Genomic DNA, 19,158 nt, shown 5'->3' with positions numbered 1-19,158 from the left:
CACATGCGGAGAGGCCGTGGAAGCACATGTAAGCTCATGGCTCATGTATGTATCCGTGGTTATTTCCAGTACCGAAGTGCCTTGGATTTGAGGACTCCAAATTTGGGTTCTAGCCTCGGAAGTAAGACCACCAGAGCAATGACCTGACCTGTCGCTGGTTCTGTTATATGAAGTGATAGATAGCATAGGGTATAGATAGAGATTCATATGTCTGACCAGCAGCTTTGATGCATGGGGAGTCAGCTCCCAGTCATTGCGCGAACAGACAGACACGCGACTCTCTCACTCGGTATGGTAACGTACTGGGCTCACCCGGGACGATACCTGACAAGACATGCAAGAAGAAGCAGCTCGTGTTGAACTCTTGAATTGCCTGCAAACTCGTCATGAATTTTTTCTGCCTTGTCCATTAGTCCGTCGGTCGCAACTCTCTTAGTTACTCTCTACTATCTTTCTGACTACTGGAAGTGACTCTTCCTCTCTCTCCTCCTTCTCTCTTGTCTCTCCTCTCCTCCAATCCTTCCCCGCGTTTTCCTAACCACTTGCATTCGATTCTCCCCTCCTCCTTCTCATACCCCTCCTGTTAGTCCCTCCCCCCCTCTTTCGTATATATCATCTCCCCTCCTCTTGTCAGCGTCGTTCGCATTGCGCCGCTGCTCATCGGATCCGCTCTATCTCGACCCTTTGGACACGACAGGTTTTCCCCGCAGCCCCGGCAAGTCGTTCGCTCCACCGACGCTACTCATTGCCACTACCGGCCGCGTGACATAGAAATTCGGGAAAAAGAAAAAAAAAAGAGAGAAGAAAAAGAAAGGATTCAAGGAGGACACTAAAAGGAAAAAAAAAAAAAAAAAGTAAAGGGAATTTCACTTAACCATTGTTCTCCTGAACACTTTTCACCACACCCACAGGAAATCACTTCGGCGCATCGCAACAGTCAGTCTCACTTTCTGACTGCTGCTGACTGAGCACACGCAAGGTCCTTCGTGGTCGCTGACCCTCCTCACTATCTACCACCACTACGCCAACCGATTCCTAGCCGTCGTCGTGTGGATTCTATGCGCCCGACCGGCCAACAACCGATCTCTTTGCGACTCCCAGAGTAAAGCCTGGCGAGGTTGATCAGCGGACTCTCGACCAAGATCCCCTTCTGTTGTGCGCTGGTTCGCAACGCGACAAAGGCAGTCTTGTTCAAAATTTACGGTGGCAACCCCACGCGCTCGCCCACCCTGCAACTGCTTCATTTACCCTGTCGCTGATCGCCTCGAATTACGACGCGGAGTAACACCCGGTCGGACGAATTGATAACGGCCGTATCGCACACACACAATACACCTCGGTTACAATTGATTGTCTGCCGATATGAACGCGGAAGTGAAGGAGCAAGATTCCCCAGCTCCCTCGGCTGAGCGCACGGAAGCCAGCCAGGAGATAAGTGCCGCCAGAGAACAACCCGACAAGCCGAAGACCGAGGCCAACGGCGATGGGACTGCGAATGGTGCCTCCGCGAATGGCCAGAAGCCCAACCCGAAAGACCCGTCTAGACCCCGGAGGAAGAAGGCGAGACGGGCTTGTTTTGCTTGCCAGCGCGCACACTTGACTTGCGGTACGACTGATCTTACTTCCAGCGTTGCTTGCATTCGACCCTTTTTTCTCCGATTACACATGAGTTTAGCGCCCATACAGGCGCGCTCTTAGCGGCGCATATCTTTTGTGTGTCTGAGTGAACTTTCAAACTAATTGAGGTTTCGCATAGGTGATGAGCGACCGTGTCAGCGGTGCATCAAGCGCGGTCTCCAAGATGCGTGTCACGACGGGGTCCGGAAGAAGGCCAAGTACCTCCACGATGCGCCGGATGGAGCGTTGATGCCGGGGATTGGCGGGACCTTCTACAACAATCCCATGCGCAACAGCCTGCCCTTGTCTCGGAATGGCGCCAATGCCGTGAACGCGACCGGTCAGCAGAGCGCTGGCGCAAACTTCTATCCTACTCCCCAGTCGACTACCTATGTCTACCAAGAGAATACCATCAACCAAGGCTCGTTTCCTTCGCAATCGCCGGTGTCGCCAACCTTTAACCTCAAGGCTACTCCTACGGCTCGAACCAATAGCCTCCCCTCCGTCAACCCGCAGCCACCGTCCACGAGCGTCTCCGGCCCTCCAGGCCAGGGTCAAAATCCGTTCGCCGGTCCCTTCTTCGACCCCAGCGATCCCGCTCTCTTCAACTTTGACCTTTCTAGCATGAATTTTGAGAACCGATACGGTGCGTTGGAGTTTGGCATGCTGGGACACATGGCGACGGGGGCGGGCGATTCACCGAGTGATTCGGCCACGCAGCGCGGGTCTATGGGGCGCAGTGGCTCGGCACAATATGCTTCAACTCCCATTACTGGGGCACCAGGCTTTGGGGAAAGCCCGGGCAACCAGCAGCCGTTCATGTTTGGGGATCCGCTCCTCAACGAATGGCCCAGCGGACAGGCCCCGGGACAACCGCATCTGCCGGGGGTTTATCCGCAGTCGGGACAAGGCAGCGCGATTCCTGGGCATTTGAGCAAAGCGGACGCGCCGCATGCATTTGCCATCGAAAGCGGGCCGGCTAGTTTCAACAGTCCCGGTGCGACGACTAGCCCGCAGATGACGACTGGGCTTGAGGAGAGCCCGTTTCACAGTGCGGTGGCAAGCAAGTCGAACGGGTTAGCCCCGCATGGACAACAACGACCGTTGATTACAACACCAAGCTTGAAGCATCAGAACTTACAGGTCGGCGTGCGGCGCCGACAACGCAACCCGTCGGCCATCTACGACAGCGTCAAGGAGCCGTACGCATACACCAGCCGTTTTCACGGCCTCACGGCATTCATTCAAAGACGTTTCCCGCCGCAGAAGACGCTGCAGATCGCCAAGGCGCTGGCGTCGATCCGGCCGTCATTCATCGCGACGACCAAGACGCTCAACCGGGACGACCTGATCTTTATGGAGAAGTGCTTCCAACGGACTCTGTGGGAATATGAGGACTTTATCAACGCGTGTGGCACGCCAACCATCGTGTGCCGTCGGACGGGCGAGATCGCCGCGGTGGGCAAGGAGTTCAGTATCCTGACGGGATGGAAGAAGGATGTGCTGCTCGGCAAAGAGCCGAATCTCAATGTCAACACGGGCGGTTCATCAATGCCGAACTCCGGGGCGTCGTCGCGCAGCTTCACGCCTCGGTCGACAGTGGACAGTACGCCCGGGCGCCCGCAGCCAGTATTCCTGGCAGAGTTATTGGATGATGACAGCGTGGTGCAGTTCTATGAGGATTTCGCACGGCTGGCGTTTGGCGACTCGCGCGGTAGTGTGATGACAACGTGCAAGCTGTTAAAGTACAAGACGAAGGAGGACATGGAGGGCGCGGCCGCAGAGGATAACCAGCGCTGGAACAACCACTTGCGCAAGGGGGGAATCGCCAGCGAGGCGGGGATGAACCAGCTAGGGTTCAAGGACGGCAAGGTCGAATGTGCGTACTGCTGGACAGTGAAGCGAGATGTATTCGACATACCGATGTTGATTGTGATGAATGTGAGTATATCCAGTGTTCCCCTGATGTGATGATGATGATGAGGATGATGATGCTAATGAGGGTATAGTTCTTACCGTGCATTTGATTTATGATCATATTTGTTTCATGTTCATACCCGGGCCGGATATCAAAAAGGATGATTGTTGATTATTTTACCGCTAACCTTTTTTTGTTTTGGCAATGACCGGAAGCAATCTGGTCTTGTATTGGTACATATTGCTACTGTGTATGATTCCCAGGCTGACATAGAGGCGTTGTACATATTGAAAGTGGCTATGGTAGCTAGCCATGTAGTTGCAACTGAGTATGATGAGCAACATATACTAAGCATAGATGAACGTAATAACCAAACATTATATCCTCCACAACATACCCCTTTGCCAATTATTTTAATCAATCATAATCAAGTATCATAATCTACAACATCCCCAACCCAGCAATAGCCACACCCATAGCCAAAGCTCCAGCCCCGACAGCATTACGTCCAGCCATACCCGTCTCGGTGCTTCCACTAGCAGTTCCAGTCGCAGTCGCACCACTCAACTTGTCAGCACCCCCAGTGACACTGACAGTCTCATACCCAATCTCCGCACTGGCGATACTCATCTGAGTGTTGCTCGCCGTACTCGTGCTAACTCCCTTGTACGTCGCCTCGACTCCATAGCTCACACTGCAGGACGCGCCCTGCGTCACGCCCGTGATCTTGCAGTCCTCGACGATGGTGAGCACCTCCTGCACACCCTCCATGCTGGTGCTGTACACAGCGGACAGAGTGTATGTGGAGGGACCTGCGGTGACGGTGATGGGGCTGGGCAGGATGCAGTTATCGTCGTTGAGGCATGAGACGGCCATGGTGGTGGCTGTGGGGTTGGCGCTGATGATGGAGGCGCCGAGAGGAACGCTGGAGAGAGAGAATTCGGGGATGTTGGCCCCTGCGGTGGTCGCTGGGTGGTAGGTGAAGAGGGAGACGGTCGAGACGTCGGCGGCGGTAGTGAGAGGGAGGAGGGGGAGGAGAGTGAGGAGAGTGGATTTGGTGAATTGCATTTTGGCGGTTATTTTATCCTTTTGGACGATGATATGTGTAAGTGTGTATGTATATGGTAGAGGTAGGGACAGTGAGAGGTACAATCAGAGTAAAGATTATAGTACAGGAGGAAAGAGATAGATGAATAGGAAGCAGGTGTGTATGATTACAACAAAGAAAGAATGAAACAGGAACAGCCCCAATTTGTACTACTTATGTCTCACAAAGTCACAACCAAATCTATTTAGCTACACTTTGACCCCTGACGACAAGAACCCTGTATTCCGTGTTTACGAGACCCTCATCTCCCTGAAGGTTCTTCTTAGCGTAGCCTCATCCTTCTAATCGACCCCTCTCAGCAAATAGAGTGTCGTAGTGGCCCTCCCCGTTTAGACTCGGCGCAGAACTGTCCCCCGAAGCACAAGACCCTTCTACCTAAAATAGGCGGCAGAGTCCGCCGCTAAACCATGTTCAGGGGGTTAATCTCTGGTCCTGCTCGTATTTGGGATGCAGGAGCCGCAGCTTTAGTTTATATCGGGCTTAGTGGGGTCCTTTCGGTTGCTCTTGGTTTTCAGAGATTGTCGTGAGTCAATTTGGAGAGAGGGTAAAATCTCTGAACAAGTGAGTGGGGGATACGAGTGATCTACATTTCCATTATATACACTGATGAGTTGTTTTCACATGTTGGACTCGTCGAGGAGATTGCCAGTTTTGTTGTTGGCGTCGGTTCTGTATTTAGGGCTGGCATGCATATATAGCTCTGTATCCTGGATTAGTTATATTATGCATATTATGTAATAAACACGTGATTGATAAACATCTAGCTTGTTATCAATCTGACCGCTTTTGTTATATGCCCCTCTATTGGCTAGTATTATCACCTCCGCATTCGGGGCTCACCGCCCGGGAGAAAAAAAATTCTCGAGCGGCAAAGAAAGATGGAAGATCTTCTTCTTGTCGGGTTCAGCTGCAAGTCGAAAGTTCATCAATTGGTCTGATAGACTGCCCACCGTCACAATGGCCGACCAGGAGGTTCCCCATGCCACCTTTGACACCATCCTCATTCTTGACTTTGGTTCTCAATACGTACGCTCTCCCTCTATACCACACTCTCTCTGCCGCTTCCAGTGCTTCAATTACCCCGCCATCCCCATGACTCACATACTGATTCTCCCCCCCAGACGCATCTCCTGACCCGGAGACTGCGCGAGATCAATGTCTACAGTGAGATGCTGCCATGCACTCAGAAGATCGCCGATCTGCCCTTCAAGCCCAAGGGTATCATCCTGTCCGGTGGTCCCTACAGTGTCTACGAGGACGGCGGTAAGCGGAACCCTCCCCGCGGAACCATTCTCTAGAGTTCTATACTCATTCTATCCAACTACAGCCCCCCACGCTGACCCCGCCGTCTTCGACCTCGGTGTCCCCATCCTCGGTATCTGCTACGGTCTGCAGGAAATCGCCTACCGTCTGGGCAAGGACAACGTTGACGCCGGTACCGAGCGTGAGTATGGTCACGCCGACCTCCACGCCAAGCGCCTCGACGACCAGGGCCACGTCGACAAGCTGTTCGCCGGCCTCGAGGGCCAGATCAAGGTCTGGATGAGCCACGGTGACAAGCTCGTCAAGCTCCCCACCGACTTCCACACCATTGCTACCACCTCCAACTCCCCCTATGCCGGTATTGCCCACCAGACCAAGCCCCTCTACGGTGTGCAGTTCCACCCCGAGGTCACCCACACCCCTCTCGGTGCTACCATCCTGAAGAACTTTGCCGTCGACATTTGCGGTGCTCAACAGAACTGGACCATGTCCCGCTTCGTCGACCAGGAGATTGCACGCATTCGCAAGCTGGTCGGTGAGACTGACCATGTTCTGGGTGCTGTCAGCGGTGGTGTCGACTCCACTGTGTAAGTTGATTGTCATTGATTCAATTATTGGGTGGTGCTAATAAGTGCAGTGCTGCCAAGCTCATGAAGGAGGCCATCGGCGACCGCTTCCACGCCGTGCTCGTCAACAACGGTTGCATGCGTCTGAACGAGTGCGACATCGTCGAGGAGACCCTGAACAAGCACCTCGGTATCAACCTGACTGTCGTTGACGCCTCCAAGCGCTTCTTGGACGGTCTCAAGGGCGTCACCGAGCCCGAGAAGAAGCGCAAGTTCATCGGCAACACCTTCATTGACGTCTTCGAGGAGGAGGCTCAGAAGATCGAGGCCGAGGCCGAGCACCAGGGTGCCAAGATCAAGTGGTTCCTCCAGGGTACTCTGTACCCCGATGTCATCGAGAGTATCTCCTTCAAGGGTCCCTCGGCGACCATCAAGACCCACCACAACGTCGGTGGTCTGCCTCGTAAGTATTTCGGTTCTGGAATATCTGGCAACCCGCTAATCCATCACAGAGCGCATGATTGACGGTCAGGGCATGAGACTCATTGAGCCGCTCCGTGAGCTGTTCAAGGATGAGGTGCGCGCCCTGGGTCGCCAGCTGGGCATTGCTCAAGAGCTGGTCATGCGCCACCCCTTCCCCGGTCCTGGTATTGCCATCCGTGTTCTCGGCGAGGTTACCCCCGAGCGTGTGGAGATTGCCCGCCGGGCCGATCACATCTTCATCTCCATGATCCGCGAGGCTGGTCTGTACGACCAGATTGCGCAGGCCTACGCTGCCCTGGACCCCAGCAAGGCGGTGGGTGTCATGGGTGACAAGCGTGTGTACGCCGAGATCATCATCCTGCGTGCTGTTGAGACGACCGACTGTAAGTGAGCTGATTACTTTGCTGGTGATGATGGACTAACAGATGGCAGTCATGACGGCGCGCGCATTCCCCTTCGACAACGAGTTCCTGAGCCGGTGCTCGACCCGCATCATCAACGAGGTCCACGGCGGTATGTTACATTCTCCTTCTAACACTAGGAATATCTGCTAACTCGTGTAGTGTCCCGTGTCCTGTACGACATTTCCAGCAAGCCTCCGGCGACGATTGAGATGGAGTAAAATAGTTACGATTAAACTGATAGTACGAGTCATATCATCCATTAGAGGAACGGAGTTACGGCAAAACGGGATGAACGTAGATAATCCTGAAATATACCATTTTATCTATCTGCGAGTAAGAGTGCAACTCTGTAAGCTGGAAAGGGGAGTAGATAATTGGCCAGTTGGTGGATGCCCTGATGAAGCCTGAACTCCACAATCGCATCGTTTGATAGTCCATAGCCCCACCTGTCTTATCGCCGATCTCTCTTCCATCTTATTCTCTCGCGCTCTCTCTCTTCCTCCACCTACCACTACTTCAACACCATCCACTCATCTCAGCTTCTAAAATGCGCCCCGATCGGCCTCGCGACCCCGTCACCGGTCCCGAAGAGGGACCGGAGCCCCCGTATCCCATCCGCATGAGTGGACCTGTCATCAAAGGCTTCGGGCGGGGCAGCAAAGAGGTACCTTGCACCTCCAACCCAGAAGTCCAGCAGCTCCAACTGACGCAAAGAACCGCAGCTGGGCATCCCAACAGCCAACATCCCCGCCGATGAACTCTCCCAGCATCCCGAATTATCCGTAGGCGTCTACTACGGCGTCGTGGCGCTGGATCCAGCGCGCTTCGCAACGGGGGAGACCATCCGCCCGGCGGTGCTGAGCATCGGATACAATCCTTTCTACAAGAACGAGTCCAAGTCAATCGTACGTCCCACCTCCCAGTTTTGTCACTCATATACCACTTGAATATGCAATAGATTAATGCTCTATTGTCTGCAATGCAGGAAATCCACATCATGCCGCCCCTCTCCGCCCCCTCGCCGACCGCCACTACTTCTACCGACGGACAGGTCACCTTCCACAAAATGCCCGACTTTTATGGCACGCCACTCAACCTGCTGATTTTGGGATATATCCGTCCTGAATATGATTATGTTTCGTCGGAGGCGTTGATCGAAGATATCCGCGTCGACTGTGAGGTCGCGAGGCGGAGTTTGCAGCGCCCGGCGTATCGGTGCTATTTGGTTGAGGATCCGGCTTGTGAGGGGAATGTAAGGGAGGAGATTCGCTGGTTGACCAGTTTCGAGTAGATGTTGCAGCAGCATTGTGGTATAGTGGTTGACGCCATTGAGCGGTGGCGCTATGCGAGGGATGGGAAAACTCGAGACTTGTATATAGATCGACGTCACTGACTCACGATAGATACGATAATGCGATAGAATTGCCACGCATATATGTATGCAATGGATCGGGCTGGTTTACAACCCAACTACAACTAATGAACTGACGGTGTACACACAAAGTTAATACTACTCAACCCGTCCCTGGCTGAATGGATCCACGTCGCCCCTGTGAGATGAGAACAACACCCTGGAATCGTCGACGTCACTGAGCATGTCCGCCAAAGCATAAGCCACCAGCATACAGTATATATATAAATCGGGATGCTCGGAGTTCGCACCATGGATGACCATATTACTCTTAGTAGTACATCTACTATATACCACAATATATACTTGAATATTTTAAATAATACTACTAGAATGGACCGTCTCCGCCAACACCTCCGTCGTCGTCGCAGCAGCTCCGCCGGCACAAACCCTACCAACAGCAACTATGGTACACCACTACAATCTCCCCCATCAGCCAACGACAAACACAGTCGTCGTCGCGAAGCAGAAGCCTCTCCCCCACGCAGACTATACCTGACCTCCGATACTCCCGACTTCGACGCGGGGATCCTATCGCGCTTCCGCGCCGAGGGCTTCGACGTCGAGTATCTCCCCTTCCGGGGGTGTCAAAATGCAGCAGATGGCTGTGGGGATGTAGATAAAGAGCGCAAGGAATTGGAGAATCTGTTGCATGAGAGGGAAGATGATCTCGAGCCGGGGGAGAGATATGCTGTCGTTGGTAAATTTCCCCCCTCCCTCCCATCATACCCTACCCTACTTAACAACTACTCCATGATATACATGACTGATATTAATGGTATAAAGCATACAACAAACCCGCCCACCTCCTCCTCGAATCCCACCACCAACCACTAACAGCCACAAACCCCTTCCCCAGACTCTGTGCCCTAGTGGCATACTATCCCGAAGGGCCTCTCACCTCCACCTCCACCACCAACAACAGCAACTTCCTCACCAGTACATCCCCAGACACTTCTCGCGGAACAACAGGAAGTACAGGAAGTACATCCTCAACAACAACACCAACAACCTACCCCCCCTCCATCCCTCTCCTCTGTATCCAGATCCACCTCGCCGGTACTTCCACCACCACTTCCTCAATAGCAGACACCCTCCTCAACAGCACCAAAAACCACCCCCGGAAACGCCACCGCTGCCACGTCTTCACCTACCCCGAATCATCCCCCAGGTTCGCTGAGCCTTCTTCGTCGAACTATGACAAGCTCTCCGCGCGTCTAGCGTGGTCTCGTGCCCTCGAGACCCTAAAGCGGGGGTTCGGATGGCCCGCGACGAAATGGCGCGTGCCGGATGTCGAGAGCGTGTGGGAGGAGTATTGGCGGTGTTTGTCTTCCACTTCCACTTCTGCGGAAGGGGGAGGGGATAGGAGTGAACGAGACGAAGAAGACGAGCGCAGTCACCGCGCAGCAGAACTGGTAGGGTTAATGGTAGGCAGTGGAATGGGGGTGCAGATGGAGAGTGTGCATAGTAGTGGGAGTTCTTCCTCACATTTATATACTGGTGCCGGGAAGGGCACAGAGACAGAGACTTGCACCATTGAAGAGTCGCCCGTCGTGGTGTGTGTGCCTACTTGTGCTGGTGGTATGTATCCCTCCCTCCTTTCCATCACCATGATACAAAATATATAGTAAACATGACGAGATACTAAAGAAAGTTGATGATGGCATAGGAACAACCCCCTCCACCATAACGAAATTCTATACCAACAGCAACTTCCTCTCACCCACACCCTCTCCCTCTAATCAATCCATCCGTCTGCTCTCCCGCACTACAGGGCCCGATCGCATCGTCGATGAACTTCTCCTAACCTTCAGGCATGATCGTGCTATTCCATGGTTACTGCCGAACCTGCCCCCGACGGGGAAGGATGTCAAGGTGGCGTTGGTGCTGGTGGCCAGTTTCACGGCGGGAAAGGTCGCCCGCGTGCATGCTTATTGGGATCAGGCCAGTGTGTTGGTGCAGGTGGGGGTTTTGAGTAGAGATGGGTTGCCTGTTGTTGGGGCGGAGGGGGTGGATATGGTTGTTTCTTAGGGTGGATGTTTTGGTTTCTTTTGGTGTGCGTAGTAGTATGTATAGTAGTATGATGCTTGTTTGATGCCAATTCATAGATCATGGATGAGTATGAACGCACTATATACTTCCAGCTAGTCTGGATATCTCTTTACTTACTCCTCCCTCCTGCTGCAATGTCAATACGCTCGCTTCTTGTGCTCGTGGAATCACCTCCTCCACCGCTCCTCCCCGCGCCAGTCCTGTCACTACTGCTCCCAGCAGCGTATCGCCCGCTCCGTTGACGCTTACAATGTCCTTTTCATCTAGCTCTGCTGCAGCTGGGAACAGCCGCAGGTACACACCCCCGATCAGCCCGTCCGACGTCAACGCCCGCGAGAGGATATACGGTGCTGACTCCGGACTCGTCAGTCGCGCATCGCCCGGCCGCAGCAGCTGCGTCAGAAGCACGCCTTCCCGGCCTAGCTTGGTGAGAACGCACGGAATAAACGGCAGTAGCTGGATGCTTTGCTGTGGGATTCCCTGGTCGACCAGCGTCGCCGAGGTCATGGCTACTAGTCGTTCGCGTGACCCTGATCCCGTCATTCCCATGGCGTCGATGATACGCCACCATTCCTCTGAGTCCAGGTGTCCGTTCTCCCGCGCGGCTTGGTACATGGCTGCTAGCTCGAACTGGTTCGGGGCAGCCAGGCTGACGGTGTTGTTGGGAACGCAGTCAGATGGCTTGATGGCGGACCCGAATAGACGACGGCTTTTCGCTGTGGACACGGGCTCAAAGGCTACCCGTGCCTTGTGCTTCTTGGCTAGGGATACCCATTTGCTCAGGACTTCGCCGTTCCAGTTGGCGTCGACTACTGCCCATTGAGGCTGTGCGCGGGACATCATCGGTTCCCAGAAGTTGTCAAAGTCTAGTGTTTGCTCTGGCAGTTCCATGATTGCCATGTCGGCCATGGCTACTACTAGGTCTTTCTTCGCGTCGTTGACGGCTATGTATTGGGCCGTGCGTGCTCCGGAGGACGGAGGGAGCACCTTGATGCCGGCTGTGGAGAGACCCTCCTGTCGGAGACTGGACAGCGCAGCTTGACCGCTTAAGTCGTCACCCACAACGCTGCAGAACAACACAGAGCTGTCCAGATACCTTGCGGCAATGGCCACATTGTGTCCAACTCCCCCTAGGCTCTGTCCGATGACGGCGCGGTTTGATGTCTGCAAAGCGGGCGTCGTGGTGTTTGCTTCGGCCGGGGCAAAGTCGCAGGAAAGATCGATGGCCAAGGAGCCAGCCACGAGGACATCCGCCTTGGTTATAGTCTCCAGTGGAGTCTTAGTTGCATGCTCCAGCTCTGTTTCAGTCGCTTGGTCAGCCCTACTGGTCCCGGAGAAAGCTGGCATGTGTCTGCGCACACCATCTCAATTAGGATATCCCGAGTCTGAACGCACGAGTGGCAGCTCACCGTTCATTGAGCGCCCCCCCAGACCGCTCCAGTTTGGAGAGTTCTACGGCAACCTTGGCCGCGCGCTTCACGTTCGCCTCTACCAGAGCTCGGTTGGCAATCACGCTCTTTCCGCCGCTGAGTTCCTTGATCTTGGCCAGCACAAAGGGCGTGTTGTCACTTCCATGGTAGCCCTCGACGTCGGCGAGGCGAAGAGCTTCGTCGATGATATGGTCCATATCACTCTTTGCAACAGAGTGCTCAAGTGGTACCGGGTTGGCAAGAAGGATGCCCGACGAGACGGGGATTTGCGACTGGGCGTCTGTATTCATCAGTATCTTATGTGCGTCAGTGAGATATGCAGCAAGACTTACAGACAATAGCCGCGGCCTCGGCCTCATTTTGAATGACCTTTGGACTCTTCAGCCCGCTGTCCCGGGTGTAGAATGCAGGAAAGTCCACAGAGCCCTGGCGACCATCGGCAAAGGTTCCCACACAGACGCCCTCCGTCTCGAGGTATTCGAGCGTACGCGGGATGTCCAGGAAGCTCTTGCACCCAGAGCTGACAACCGCCACCGGTGTGCGTCCCAGTTCAGTAAGGTCGGCTGCTACAGTTAGCCGGACTCTCGTTATATCCATAGCTGCACGTACCGGAGATGTCCATGGAGATCTCGCCGCCGCGATGCACACCACCTAGTCCACCAGTGCCGAATATCTTGATCCCCGCCAAGTGCGCGAGCACCATCGTGCCAGACACAGTTGTACCCCCATGAAGGCGTTTGCCAGCCAGCCCCTACTACTGTCAGATGTGTATCGATAAGAGGAATCATCCCACCCACCAAGCCACAGATGTAACCAAGGTCTCGCCGAGACACTTTCAGCGCATTCTTCTTCTCCGCAGTTGATGCTAGCTCGACAAGCTCCTCGGGACTTAATCCAACGCGTGCTTCACCACCAAGAATTCCAATTGTAGCAGGCATAGCGCCATTGGACCGGACGACCGACTCTAGCAACTCTGCCAGAGCAACGCTCTCAGGATAGGGAAATCCTGTAACTGTCAGCTATACCCAACCAACCAAGCAGGTAGAAACCATACCATGAGTATAGATGGTCGACTCGAGAGCCACGACAGGCTTCCCAGTAGCAACAGCATCGCGGACTTCCTCAGACACCTTGAAGAGCTTGCTCTGAGCGAGACCGTGATAGCGCCGGGCTGCTACCGCGGCTCGTGCCGGGGCTCTAGCTGACCGGCAGCATGAACGAGCAGCAGCTCGAGAAGCGAGCATGGAGACCACGATGGTTGGGACACTGAAAACTACAAGCAAAAAAAACGAGAGTCTCGTAGCTAGACAGTGCGGGGATAGAGTTGCAAGGAGGAATCGCGGGTTATCGGCGATAAAAGCAGGAAGTTTTGGCCGCGGCGGTCGCCGTACGTAATTCGTAATCCCGCATCGGGACACCTCAGCATCTCCGCGCGTCTCTTTCTCCCCCTCGACTTATCGCCCAATTCCTCCCACCTTCCCGTCCATCTTCTCGCTCATTTCTTTCTCCTTGGGACTATCTCCTGGTGAGTGTATAGGTCCTAGGCGCGGTCGTTGAAAGACCGCCCATATCGCCCACTATGAGGCCGTTTACCGCACTCGCTGCGCTGTGCGGCTTGTTCCTGTCCAGCAGCAACAGCTTGGTTTATGCCGACTCGACTCCCTCGAGCTCCCCTGTAGCTCTTCCTCGCGATTTCAAGCCTCCCCAAGTGTTTAAGAACGCCAATCTCGTCCGCAACACCAATTTGGAGAAGGGTTATTTGCGTGAGACTGTCAATGTTGTCGTTGAGAATGTGGACAAGAAGCCGCAGTCCGACTACTACTTGTCCTTCCCGTCAGACCTCTACGACAAGGTCGGTGCCCTAGAAGTCCGTGATAAATCGGCTCCTGAACAGGGACGCTTCGAGGTGGAAGCTACTGAGTTCGACTCGAGCAGGTAAGTCGTCCGCAATGGCGGCCAATGGCTGGGTTGGTGTAGGACGAAGCCACGGTTGCTTGATCTATGCATGGTGGATGTATCTAGAACGGCTTGCTGATCTTTTGTCTTCTTGACCATACAGGGACTTCCAGTACTTTGTTGTTCACCTTCCCAAGCCTCTTGCCCCTTCGTCGCAAATCACCCTGGGCATCTCCTACTCCGCCCTCAACACCTTGAAGCCTCGTCCTGCGGCCATCAGCCAGACTGATCGCCAGTACCTCGCCTATGCCTTCTCGGCCTACGCTCCCTCGGCGTACACGACCGCGACCCAAAAGACCAAGATCAAGTTCCCCAGCACCGTTGTCCCCGACTACACCACCACGGACCTGACGTCGGGCGCGGATCCAGAGCGCCAGGGTGCCACCTACACCTACGGACCCTACGCCGACATCGGTCCCGAGACCACCTACCCGGCCAGTGTCCGGTACGAGTTCACCAAGCCCGTCATCACTGCCACTCTTCTGGAACGTGACCTGGAAGTGTCCCACTGGGGCGGCAACCTGGCGACGGAAGAGCGCTACTGGCTGCGCAACAACGGCTCCAAGCTCACTGACAACTTCAACCGCGTGGAATGGACCATCAGCAGCTACCAGCAGCTGCCATCCTCCGCTATTCGCGAGCTGAAGATCCCCCTTAAGCCGGGCTCCGTGGACCCCTACTTCACCGACGACATTGGCAACGTCTCCACGAGCCGCTACCGTCCCGGAAAGGTCCCGAACCGCGACGCCTCCCTGGAGCTCCGTCCCCGCTTCCCCATCTTTGGCGGATGGAACTACAGCTTCCGCATTGGCTGGAACAACGACCTCTCTGCCTTCCTTCGCAAGGCTGTCACCGGCGCTGATTCTTACGTCCTGAAGGTCCCCTTCATCGAGGGCCCCAAGGTCCCCGAGGGTATTCAGTACGAGAAGGCTGTCGTGCGCATCATCCTCCCCGAGGGTGCCCGGAACGTCCGCTACGAGCTTCTCGAGAAGGCGACTAGCAATGGCCTCCCCGGTGCCAACCAGATCCAGACTGAGCTCACCAGCCACAAGACTTTCATGGATACCCTGGGACGCACGGCGCTGACTTTGACCGTGGAGGAGTTGACGGATGAGGCCCGTGACTCGCAGATTGTGGTAAGTAACTACCTACATACACCGGATAAATATCGGGAATAGTCAAGCTCACACATTGGATATAGATCACTTACGACTACTCTCTGTGGGATGGACTGCGCAAGCCCGTGACCATCACGGCTGGCCTGTTCACCGTGTTCGTTGCCGCGTGGGCAATTGGTAACATTGATGTGAGCATCAAGAAGCGGTAGATGGAGGTTGTATCATATTGTTTCAATTATACCAGACAGACAGACAGAATTCAATAGTAGCTGTTTGTAGACGACTAGAGATTGATAGTGTGATCTAATGATTCCCTTCTGAGTAATATGGAGACTGCCTAATGCAGAATGGTCTTTGCACTGAGGAGTCCGTAGGTTATCAGCTGTCAGCGTCACCTGACATACTAGGCGTCTCTAGCTTAAAAGTTTGGCAAACCAAAAGGGATTAGCCTCTATTGTATGTTATTTCAACGTTCTATATCTGGGACTGCTAATGATGGCCAGATCAGTGGGACCCTCGGATGCATGATAAGGACGCTCATGTGTTTGTTTCTGTGTGCCTTGCATTATGAGAGAGCCTGGAAACGGATCACATAGATTTGAACAGCGAGAAATAGGGGAAGTGTAAAGTCCGCTGTGACGGGTACTCACCATCATCAGCCCTCTTGAATCTTCTACAGCACTATCTCAATCCATTGCACTCGTTGCCTGTTCGATTGGTTGTACACATGGTGGAGCAAAGTTTCACTGTATCAACTTCGAACTTTTATAATGACAATCATTGCAGGTGTAAACTAGTTCACCATGCAGCACGCTGAGTGCATTATGGATGGGTTCACCCGACGCAATATAGATAGTTGAACTGTATCCCGTCCAGTAGGATCTTATCGGAGGACCTACTCATTGTGAGCGAAGACGACCACAAGCTCCTCAAGCCGGTTGTATTGCAGCTTGCACCATGCAGGAGTGAGAGCAAACCAAGCGGAAGCTGATCAACGTGGTTTGCATGCAGATGCTGCAGAGTGTAAATGATAGATGTCTGCAGCTCATCAGCCATTATACTGCCCCCTAACTACCTCCAGTGCACGAGGGCAATGGCAGCGACCAAGCAGCCTTGACTGCATCCAACCATTCGAAACTCTGAAATGCAGGTGACAGAGTTGGCCTTGGTATGTGACCTGTCGGGATCGGACTTGCTGATGATATGTCGCCGGGATAAAGTTCCTCCCAGCAGCAGCCGTGTCTTCATGCAAAGCTGTCCGAGAGCCTATTCAGCTGAGTGTCTTTGATACAAGTCTAAAGACTAAGCACCTATCAGCGACCAGCAGCCGAGCTCGAGCAATCAAGTAGCAAAGACGGTGAAAATACTCGGGAGTCACAAGATGCAGAATGCGCGACACCGCTTGTGCGTGCCTCATCCTGGCATGTCTGGATTACATCCAGGCAGCGAATGGCGGGTTGTACGTCATTGCATCAAGGAATCACGGCAACCGAACGAAGCAGCCGACAGCGAATGGGAGCCGCTGGGGATGGCGCATGGTCCGGGAGTATTCTTTTGTCTTCCAGTGATGGAGTTCTCATTACTTCATATGGACCATTCGAGACGACGAGCAAGTGGAGCCTCCGGTGGGTTAAAGCAAAACCACTCATGTTTGGAAGTCTGATCCCCATCCGTTCCACTTCCACCAGCCAAGGGGAAGGGGCGAAAGATATTGAAAGAGAATGAGGAAAAGGAACAATTATCCACCCCCGCCTCTAAAAGAAGAGGGGAATGTTGGGAATTTGGAACTTTGGGGAAAAGAGGATACGCGGACGGACTTTCTATGGGGTAATAGCACGGGGTAGGCTTGAGCCATTTTAATAATGGGAATTCCGGCTGGGGATTCCGAAGCATTTCATTTGACTGGGGAAGTTGGACTGTTGGAGACTAGTAGGAGGCAGTTTCCCTCAAACCCTCCCCCTCCCCGCAAGTTGACTAGGAATGGATTGAGAATAGTACAGAAATGGTAGCCACGGGCCATCTTCCAGGTACCGATCGACCATCCCCCCCCCCGCAAGTCTAGATGCGTGAGGAAACTTCGACGGACACATATGACTTCACACTCAAAGAAATTGGAAATTGCGTGCCCGCTAACTCAATACTACTTCTTTTCTACTAAGTGGTTACCCAATACTAAGTAACTTAACTAATCAATTATCCCCGACAGTGCAAATCTCCCAAAAGTGGTATTGTAATGGCGGTGTGTGTGATCCATCCTTCCCTCAATGCGGTCAAGTACCAAGTAGGTTTAGTTATCAGTCAGTTTATCAGGCTGGACACAAAGGAGCCCAATGATTCTGGGCCAAGTTGATAGATCTATTCCTAAAAAAGATAATCTGTATCTATAGTAGTCTAAAGTAGTAAGTATCATTGAAGAAACTACCCTCAACTGATCACAATTAACCATGACAAAGTACTCGAATTCTTGCTGCTATCTATCTGCCACACACATCCGATAAGAAACCCCGGTTGCTAATATGATAAGCCCGAAGAGCAATCAAGTGCGGCATTTTTCCCTCCGTTGATGCTCGCCATTACGCAGAGAAACCTGCAAAATTCGGCATCGTCGGCGATGATTTGCAGCGGACTGGCCACCATGACACACCAAAACCCCCTTTCGAAACCTACAGCCCTACTAAGTGGAGTTGTTGGCCCCCTCCAGCCGGTCCGGTCAGCTGACTAAACCGGGAATTTAGAGGCAACAGAACGTACACTAACTAAGTATGGATGCTGTAACGGAGTATCTTACGGGGAAAGAATTATAACTGGCCTTCTACTATCTACCTACTTTATTACTTACTTACTTTGACTGACTGACCTCACTGCATGCAGGTGGTCAAAGACCTTACCGGCCATCTCAATCGAGTTTCTCACACAGACACATACTCACACACACTATCTATCTATAGTGAGTAATAGATCTCAATTTGGATCTATCCCGTAGAAGTCTCACGCGACAGAGAGTCACTTTATTTTCTAAATTTGTGCCTGGACGCCGCCGCCCCTGGACTGAACTCAGGTGACACTCCCTTTTACTCCATACCTTGTTAGTAACTATGAACCGGCAAAACCAGCCACAATGACTCCAGCTCCCGTTCCAAAGCATCTGAGGCAATTTTTCCATTTTTAGCCCTGGGCTACCAATCACGTCGGTATCTTGCGGTATTTTTCACACTTGCCTCATTTGAACTAAAATGGTTCGCGATACCGAAAAAGGAAGCTGGGACCCACTCGACTTGGCATCGTGAATCGAGTCATCCGCCGTGGAGCCGTTGCACAGACGGGCCAGTATCAATGAGGGAAAGGGAAAAGGAAAAAAGGAAAAGAAGGGAACGTACATGGGAGTAAGGCAAGGAGAGAAATAGAAAGTTTTTTTTTTCATGGATGAAAGTACCGCTTCATATACACAGTCTACTTCCGGCGTACAAGCCTCATTGAGTCTGTACTACATAACGTATCTAGCCACCGTGGTATCTTGAGTAGGAACAAAACATGAATTTGACAGTTGGAGACCACAACGGCAACGTGGAGACCCATGCACAAGGGCGGGCCATCCATGATCCTCAGGCAGAAACAGCCAGGCCGTCCAACGACTTGCCCCGGACCGGGCCCCGTTCCTGGCCGATCGCATAGCACCGGCTCTCTGGGTTTGGCTGGCTGGCCGAATGATAACTATTTGGGCTTCCCAAAGAAGTGTTGCAGGTATGACTTAATAATGGCTGTGCCATTTCGGATTAAATTTCGTTTTGGGAAATCTCTGAATTTTTATTTTTATTTTTTATTTTTCTAATTC

At 53.2% G+C, this 19,158-nt stretch overlaps 7 protein-coding genes across 7 annotated transcripts; 4 read left to right on the top strand and 3 right to left on the bottom strand.

Annotated features, from left to right (window-relative positions):
* The first annotated feature begins 865 nt into the window (after positions 1-865).
* Positions 866-3,810, top strand: BO79DRAFT_68787 (Zn(II)2Cys6 transcription factor domain-containing protein). Its single transcript, XM_025689603.1, has 3 exons — positions 866-1,606; positions 1,757-3,558; positions 3,627-3,810. The coding sequence occupies exons 1-3, from the start codon at positions 1,363-1,365 to the stop codon at positions 3,642-3,644; spliced, it is 2,064 nt and encodes a 687-aa protein (XP_025534244.1). The 5' UTR covers positions 866-1,362; the 3' UTR covers positions 3,645-3,810.
* Positions 3,801-4,750, bottom strand: BO79DRAFT_211964 (putative GPI anchored cell wall protein). The gene has a single exon (XM_025683109.1). It carries the CDS (start codon positions 4,601-4,603, stop codon positions 3,977-3,979), a length of 627 nt encoding a protein of 208 aa, XP_025534243.1. The 5' UTR covers positions 4,604-4,750; the 3' UTR covers positions 3,801-3,976.
* Positions 4,751-5,550: 800 nt separating this feature from the next.
* Positions 5,551-7,689, top strand: gua1 (GMP synthase (glutamine-hydrolyzing)). Its single transcript, XM_025688975.1, has 7 exons — positions 5,551-5,669; positions 5,765-5,906; positions 5,971-6,493; positions 6,544-6,935; positions 6,985-7,338; positions 7,388-7,468; positions 7,519-7,689. The coding sequence occupies exons 1-7, from the start codon at positions 5,601-5,603 to the stop codon at positions 7,575-7,577; spliced, it is 1,620 nt and encodes a 539-aa protein (XP_025534242.1). The 5' UTR covers positions 5,551-5,600; the 3' UTR covers positions 7,578-7,689.
* Positions 7,690-7,879: 190 nt separating this feature from the next.
* Positions 7,880-10,801, top strand: BO79DRAFT_204897 (dienelactone hydrolase; the record flags this gene model as incomplete). Its single annotated transcript, XM_025681817.1, has 6 exons — positions 7,880-8,023; positions 8,082-8,264; positions 8,345-8,646; positions 9,103-9,470; positions 9,557-10,351; positions 10,440-10,801. Exons 1-6 carry the CDS (start codon positions 7,907-7,909, stop codon positions 10,799-10,801), a joined length of 2,127 nt encoding a protein of 708 aa, XP_025534241.1. The 5' UTR covers positions 7,880-7,906.
* Positions 10,802-10,900: 99 nt separating this feature from the next.
* On the bottom strand, positions 10,901-13,496 carry BO79DRAFT_241230 (pseudouridine-5'-phosphate glycosidase/carbohydrate kinase family protein; the record flags this gene model as incomplete). Its single annotated transcript, XM_025685097.1, has 6 exons — positions 10,901-12,173; positions 12,232-12,532; positions 12,585-12,815; positions 12,862-13,003; positions 13,050-13,258; positions 13,307-13,496. 6 exons carry the CDS (start codon positions 13,494-13,496, stop codon positions 10,901-10,903), a joined length of 2,346 nt encoding a protein of 781 aa, XP_025534240.1.
* Positions 13,497-13,713: 217 nt separating this feature from the next.
* On the top strand, positions 13,714-15,608 carry BO79DRAFT_211961 (dolichyl-diphosphooligosaccharide--protein glycotransferase subunit OST1). Its single transcript, XM_025683108.1, has 3 exons — positions 13,714-14,187; positions 14,312-15,344; positions 15,410-15,608. The coding sequence occupies exons 1-3, from the start codon at positions 13,832-13,834 to the stop codon at positions 15,533-15,535; spliced, it is 1,515 nt and encodes a 504-aa protein (XP_025534239.1). The 5' UTR covers positions 13,714-13,831; the 3' UTR covers positions 15,536-15,608.
* A 179-nt stretch (positions 15,609-15,787) lies between these two features.
* On the bottom strand, positions 15,788-17,003 carry BO79DRAFT_241228 (uncharacterized protein; the record flags this gene model as incomplete). Its single annotated transcript, XM_025685096.1, has 5 exons — positions 16,630-17,003; positions 16,455-16,549; positions 16,304-16,386; positions 16,129-16,221; positions 15,788-15,903 (listed from the first exon to the last, which is right to left on the bottom strand). Exons 1-5 carry the CDS (start codon positions 16,741-16,743, stop codon positions 15,788-15,790), a joined length of 501 nt encoding a protein of 166 aa, XP_025534238.1. The 5' UTR covers positions 16,744-17,003.
* Positions 17,004-19,158: the final 2,155 nt, after the last annotated feature.

The sequence above is a fragment of the Aspergillus costaricaensis genome, assembly GCF_003184835.1.
Source record: "Aspergillus costaricaensis CBS 115574 unplaced genomic scaffold BO79scaffold_57, whole genome shotgun sequence".
Classification (NCBI taxonomy): domain Eukaryota; kingdom Fungi; phylum Ascomycota; class Eurotiomycetes; order Eurotiales; family Aspergillaceae; genus Aspergillus; species Aspergillus costaricensis.
This window is presented reverse-complemented; position numbering and strand designations above follow the sequence as displayed.

What these genes read in the sequence shown, in the direction of transcription:
- BO79DRAFT_68787 (XM_025689603.1), top strand. Translation starts at nt 1,363, where the DNA reads ATGAACGCGGAAGTGAAGGAGCAAGATTCCCCAGCTCCCTCGGCTGAG. An exon ending in GCGCGCACACTTGACTTGCG is followed by an intron (nt 1,607 to 1,756) that starts GTACGACTGATC and finishes GGTTTCGCATAG; the next exon opens with GTGATGAGCGACCGTGTCAG.
- BO79DRAFT_211964 (XM_025683109.1), bottom strand. Translation starts at nt 4,603, where the DNA reads ATGCAATTCACCAAATCCACTCTCCTCACTCTCCTCCCCCTCCTCCCT.
- gua1 (XM_025688975.1), top strand. Translation starts at nt 5,601, where the DNA reads ATGGCCGACCAGGAGGTTCCCCATGCCACCTTTGACACCATCCTCATT. An exon ending in CAACGTCGGTGGTCTGCCTC is followed by an intron (nt 6,936 to 6,984) that starts GTAAGTATTTCG and finishes AATCCATCACAG; the next exon opens with AGCGCATGATTGACGGTCAG. An exon ending in TGCTGTTGAGACGACCGACT is followed by an intron (nt 7,339 to 7,387) that starts GTAAGTGAGCTG and finishes AACAGATGGCAG; the next exon opens with TCATGACGGCGCGCGCATTC.
- BO79DRAFT_211961 (XM_025683108.1), top strand. Translation starts at nt 13,832, where the DNA reads ATGAGGCCGTTTACCGCACTCGCTGCGCTGTGCGGCTTGTTCCTGTCC. An exon ending in ACTGAGTTCGACTCGAGCAG is followed by an intron (nt 14,188 to 14,311) that starts GTAAGTCGTCCG and finishes TTGACCATACAG; the next exon opens with GGACTTCCAGTACTTTGTTG. An exon ending in CCCGTGACTCGCAGATTGTG is followed by an intron (nt 15,345 to 15,409) that starts GTAAGTAACTAC and finishes CATTGGATATAG; the next exon opens with ATCACTTACGACTACTCTCT.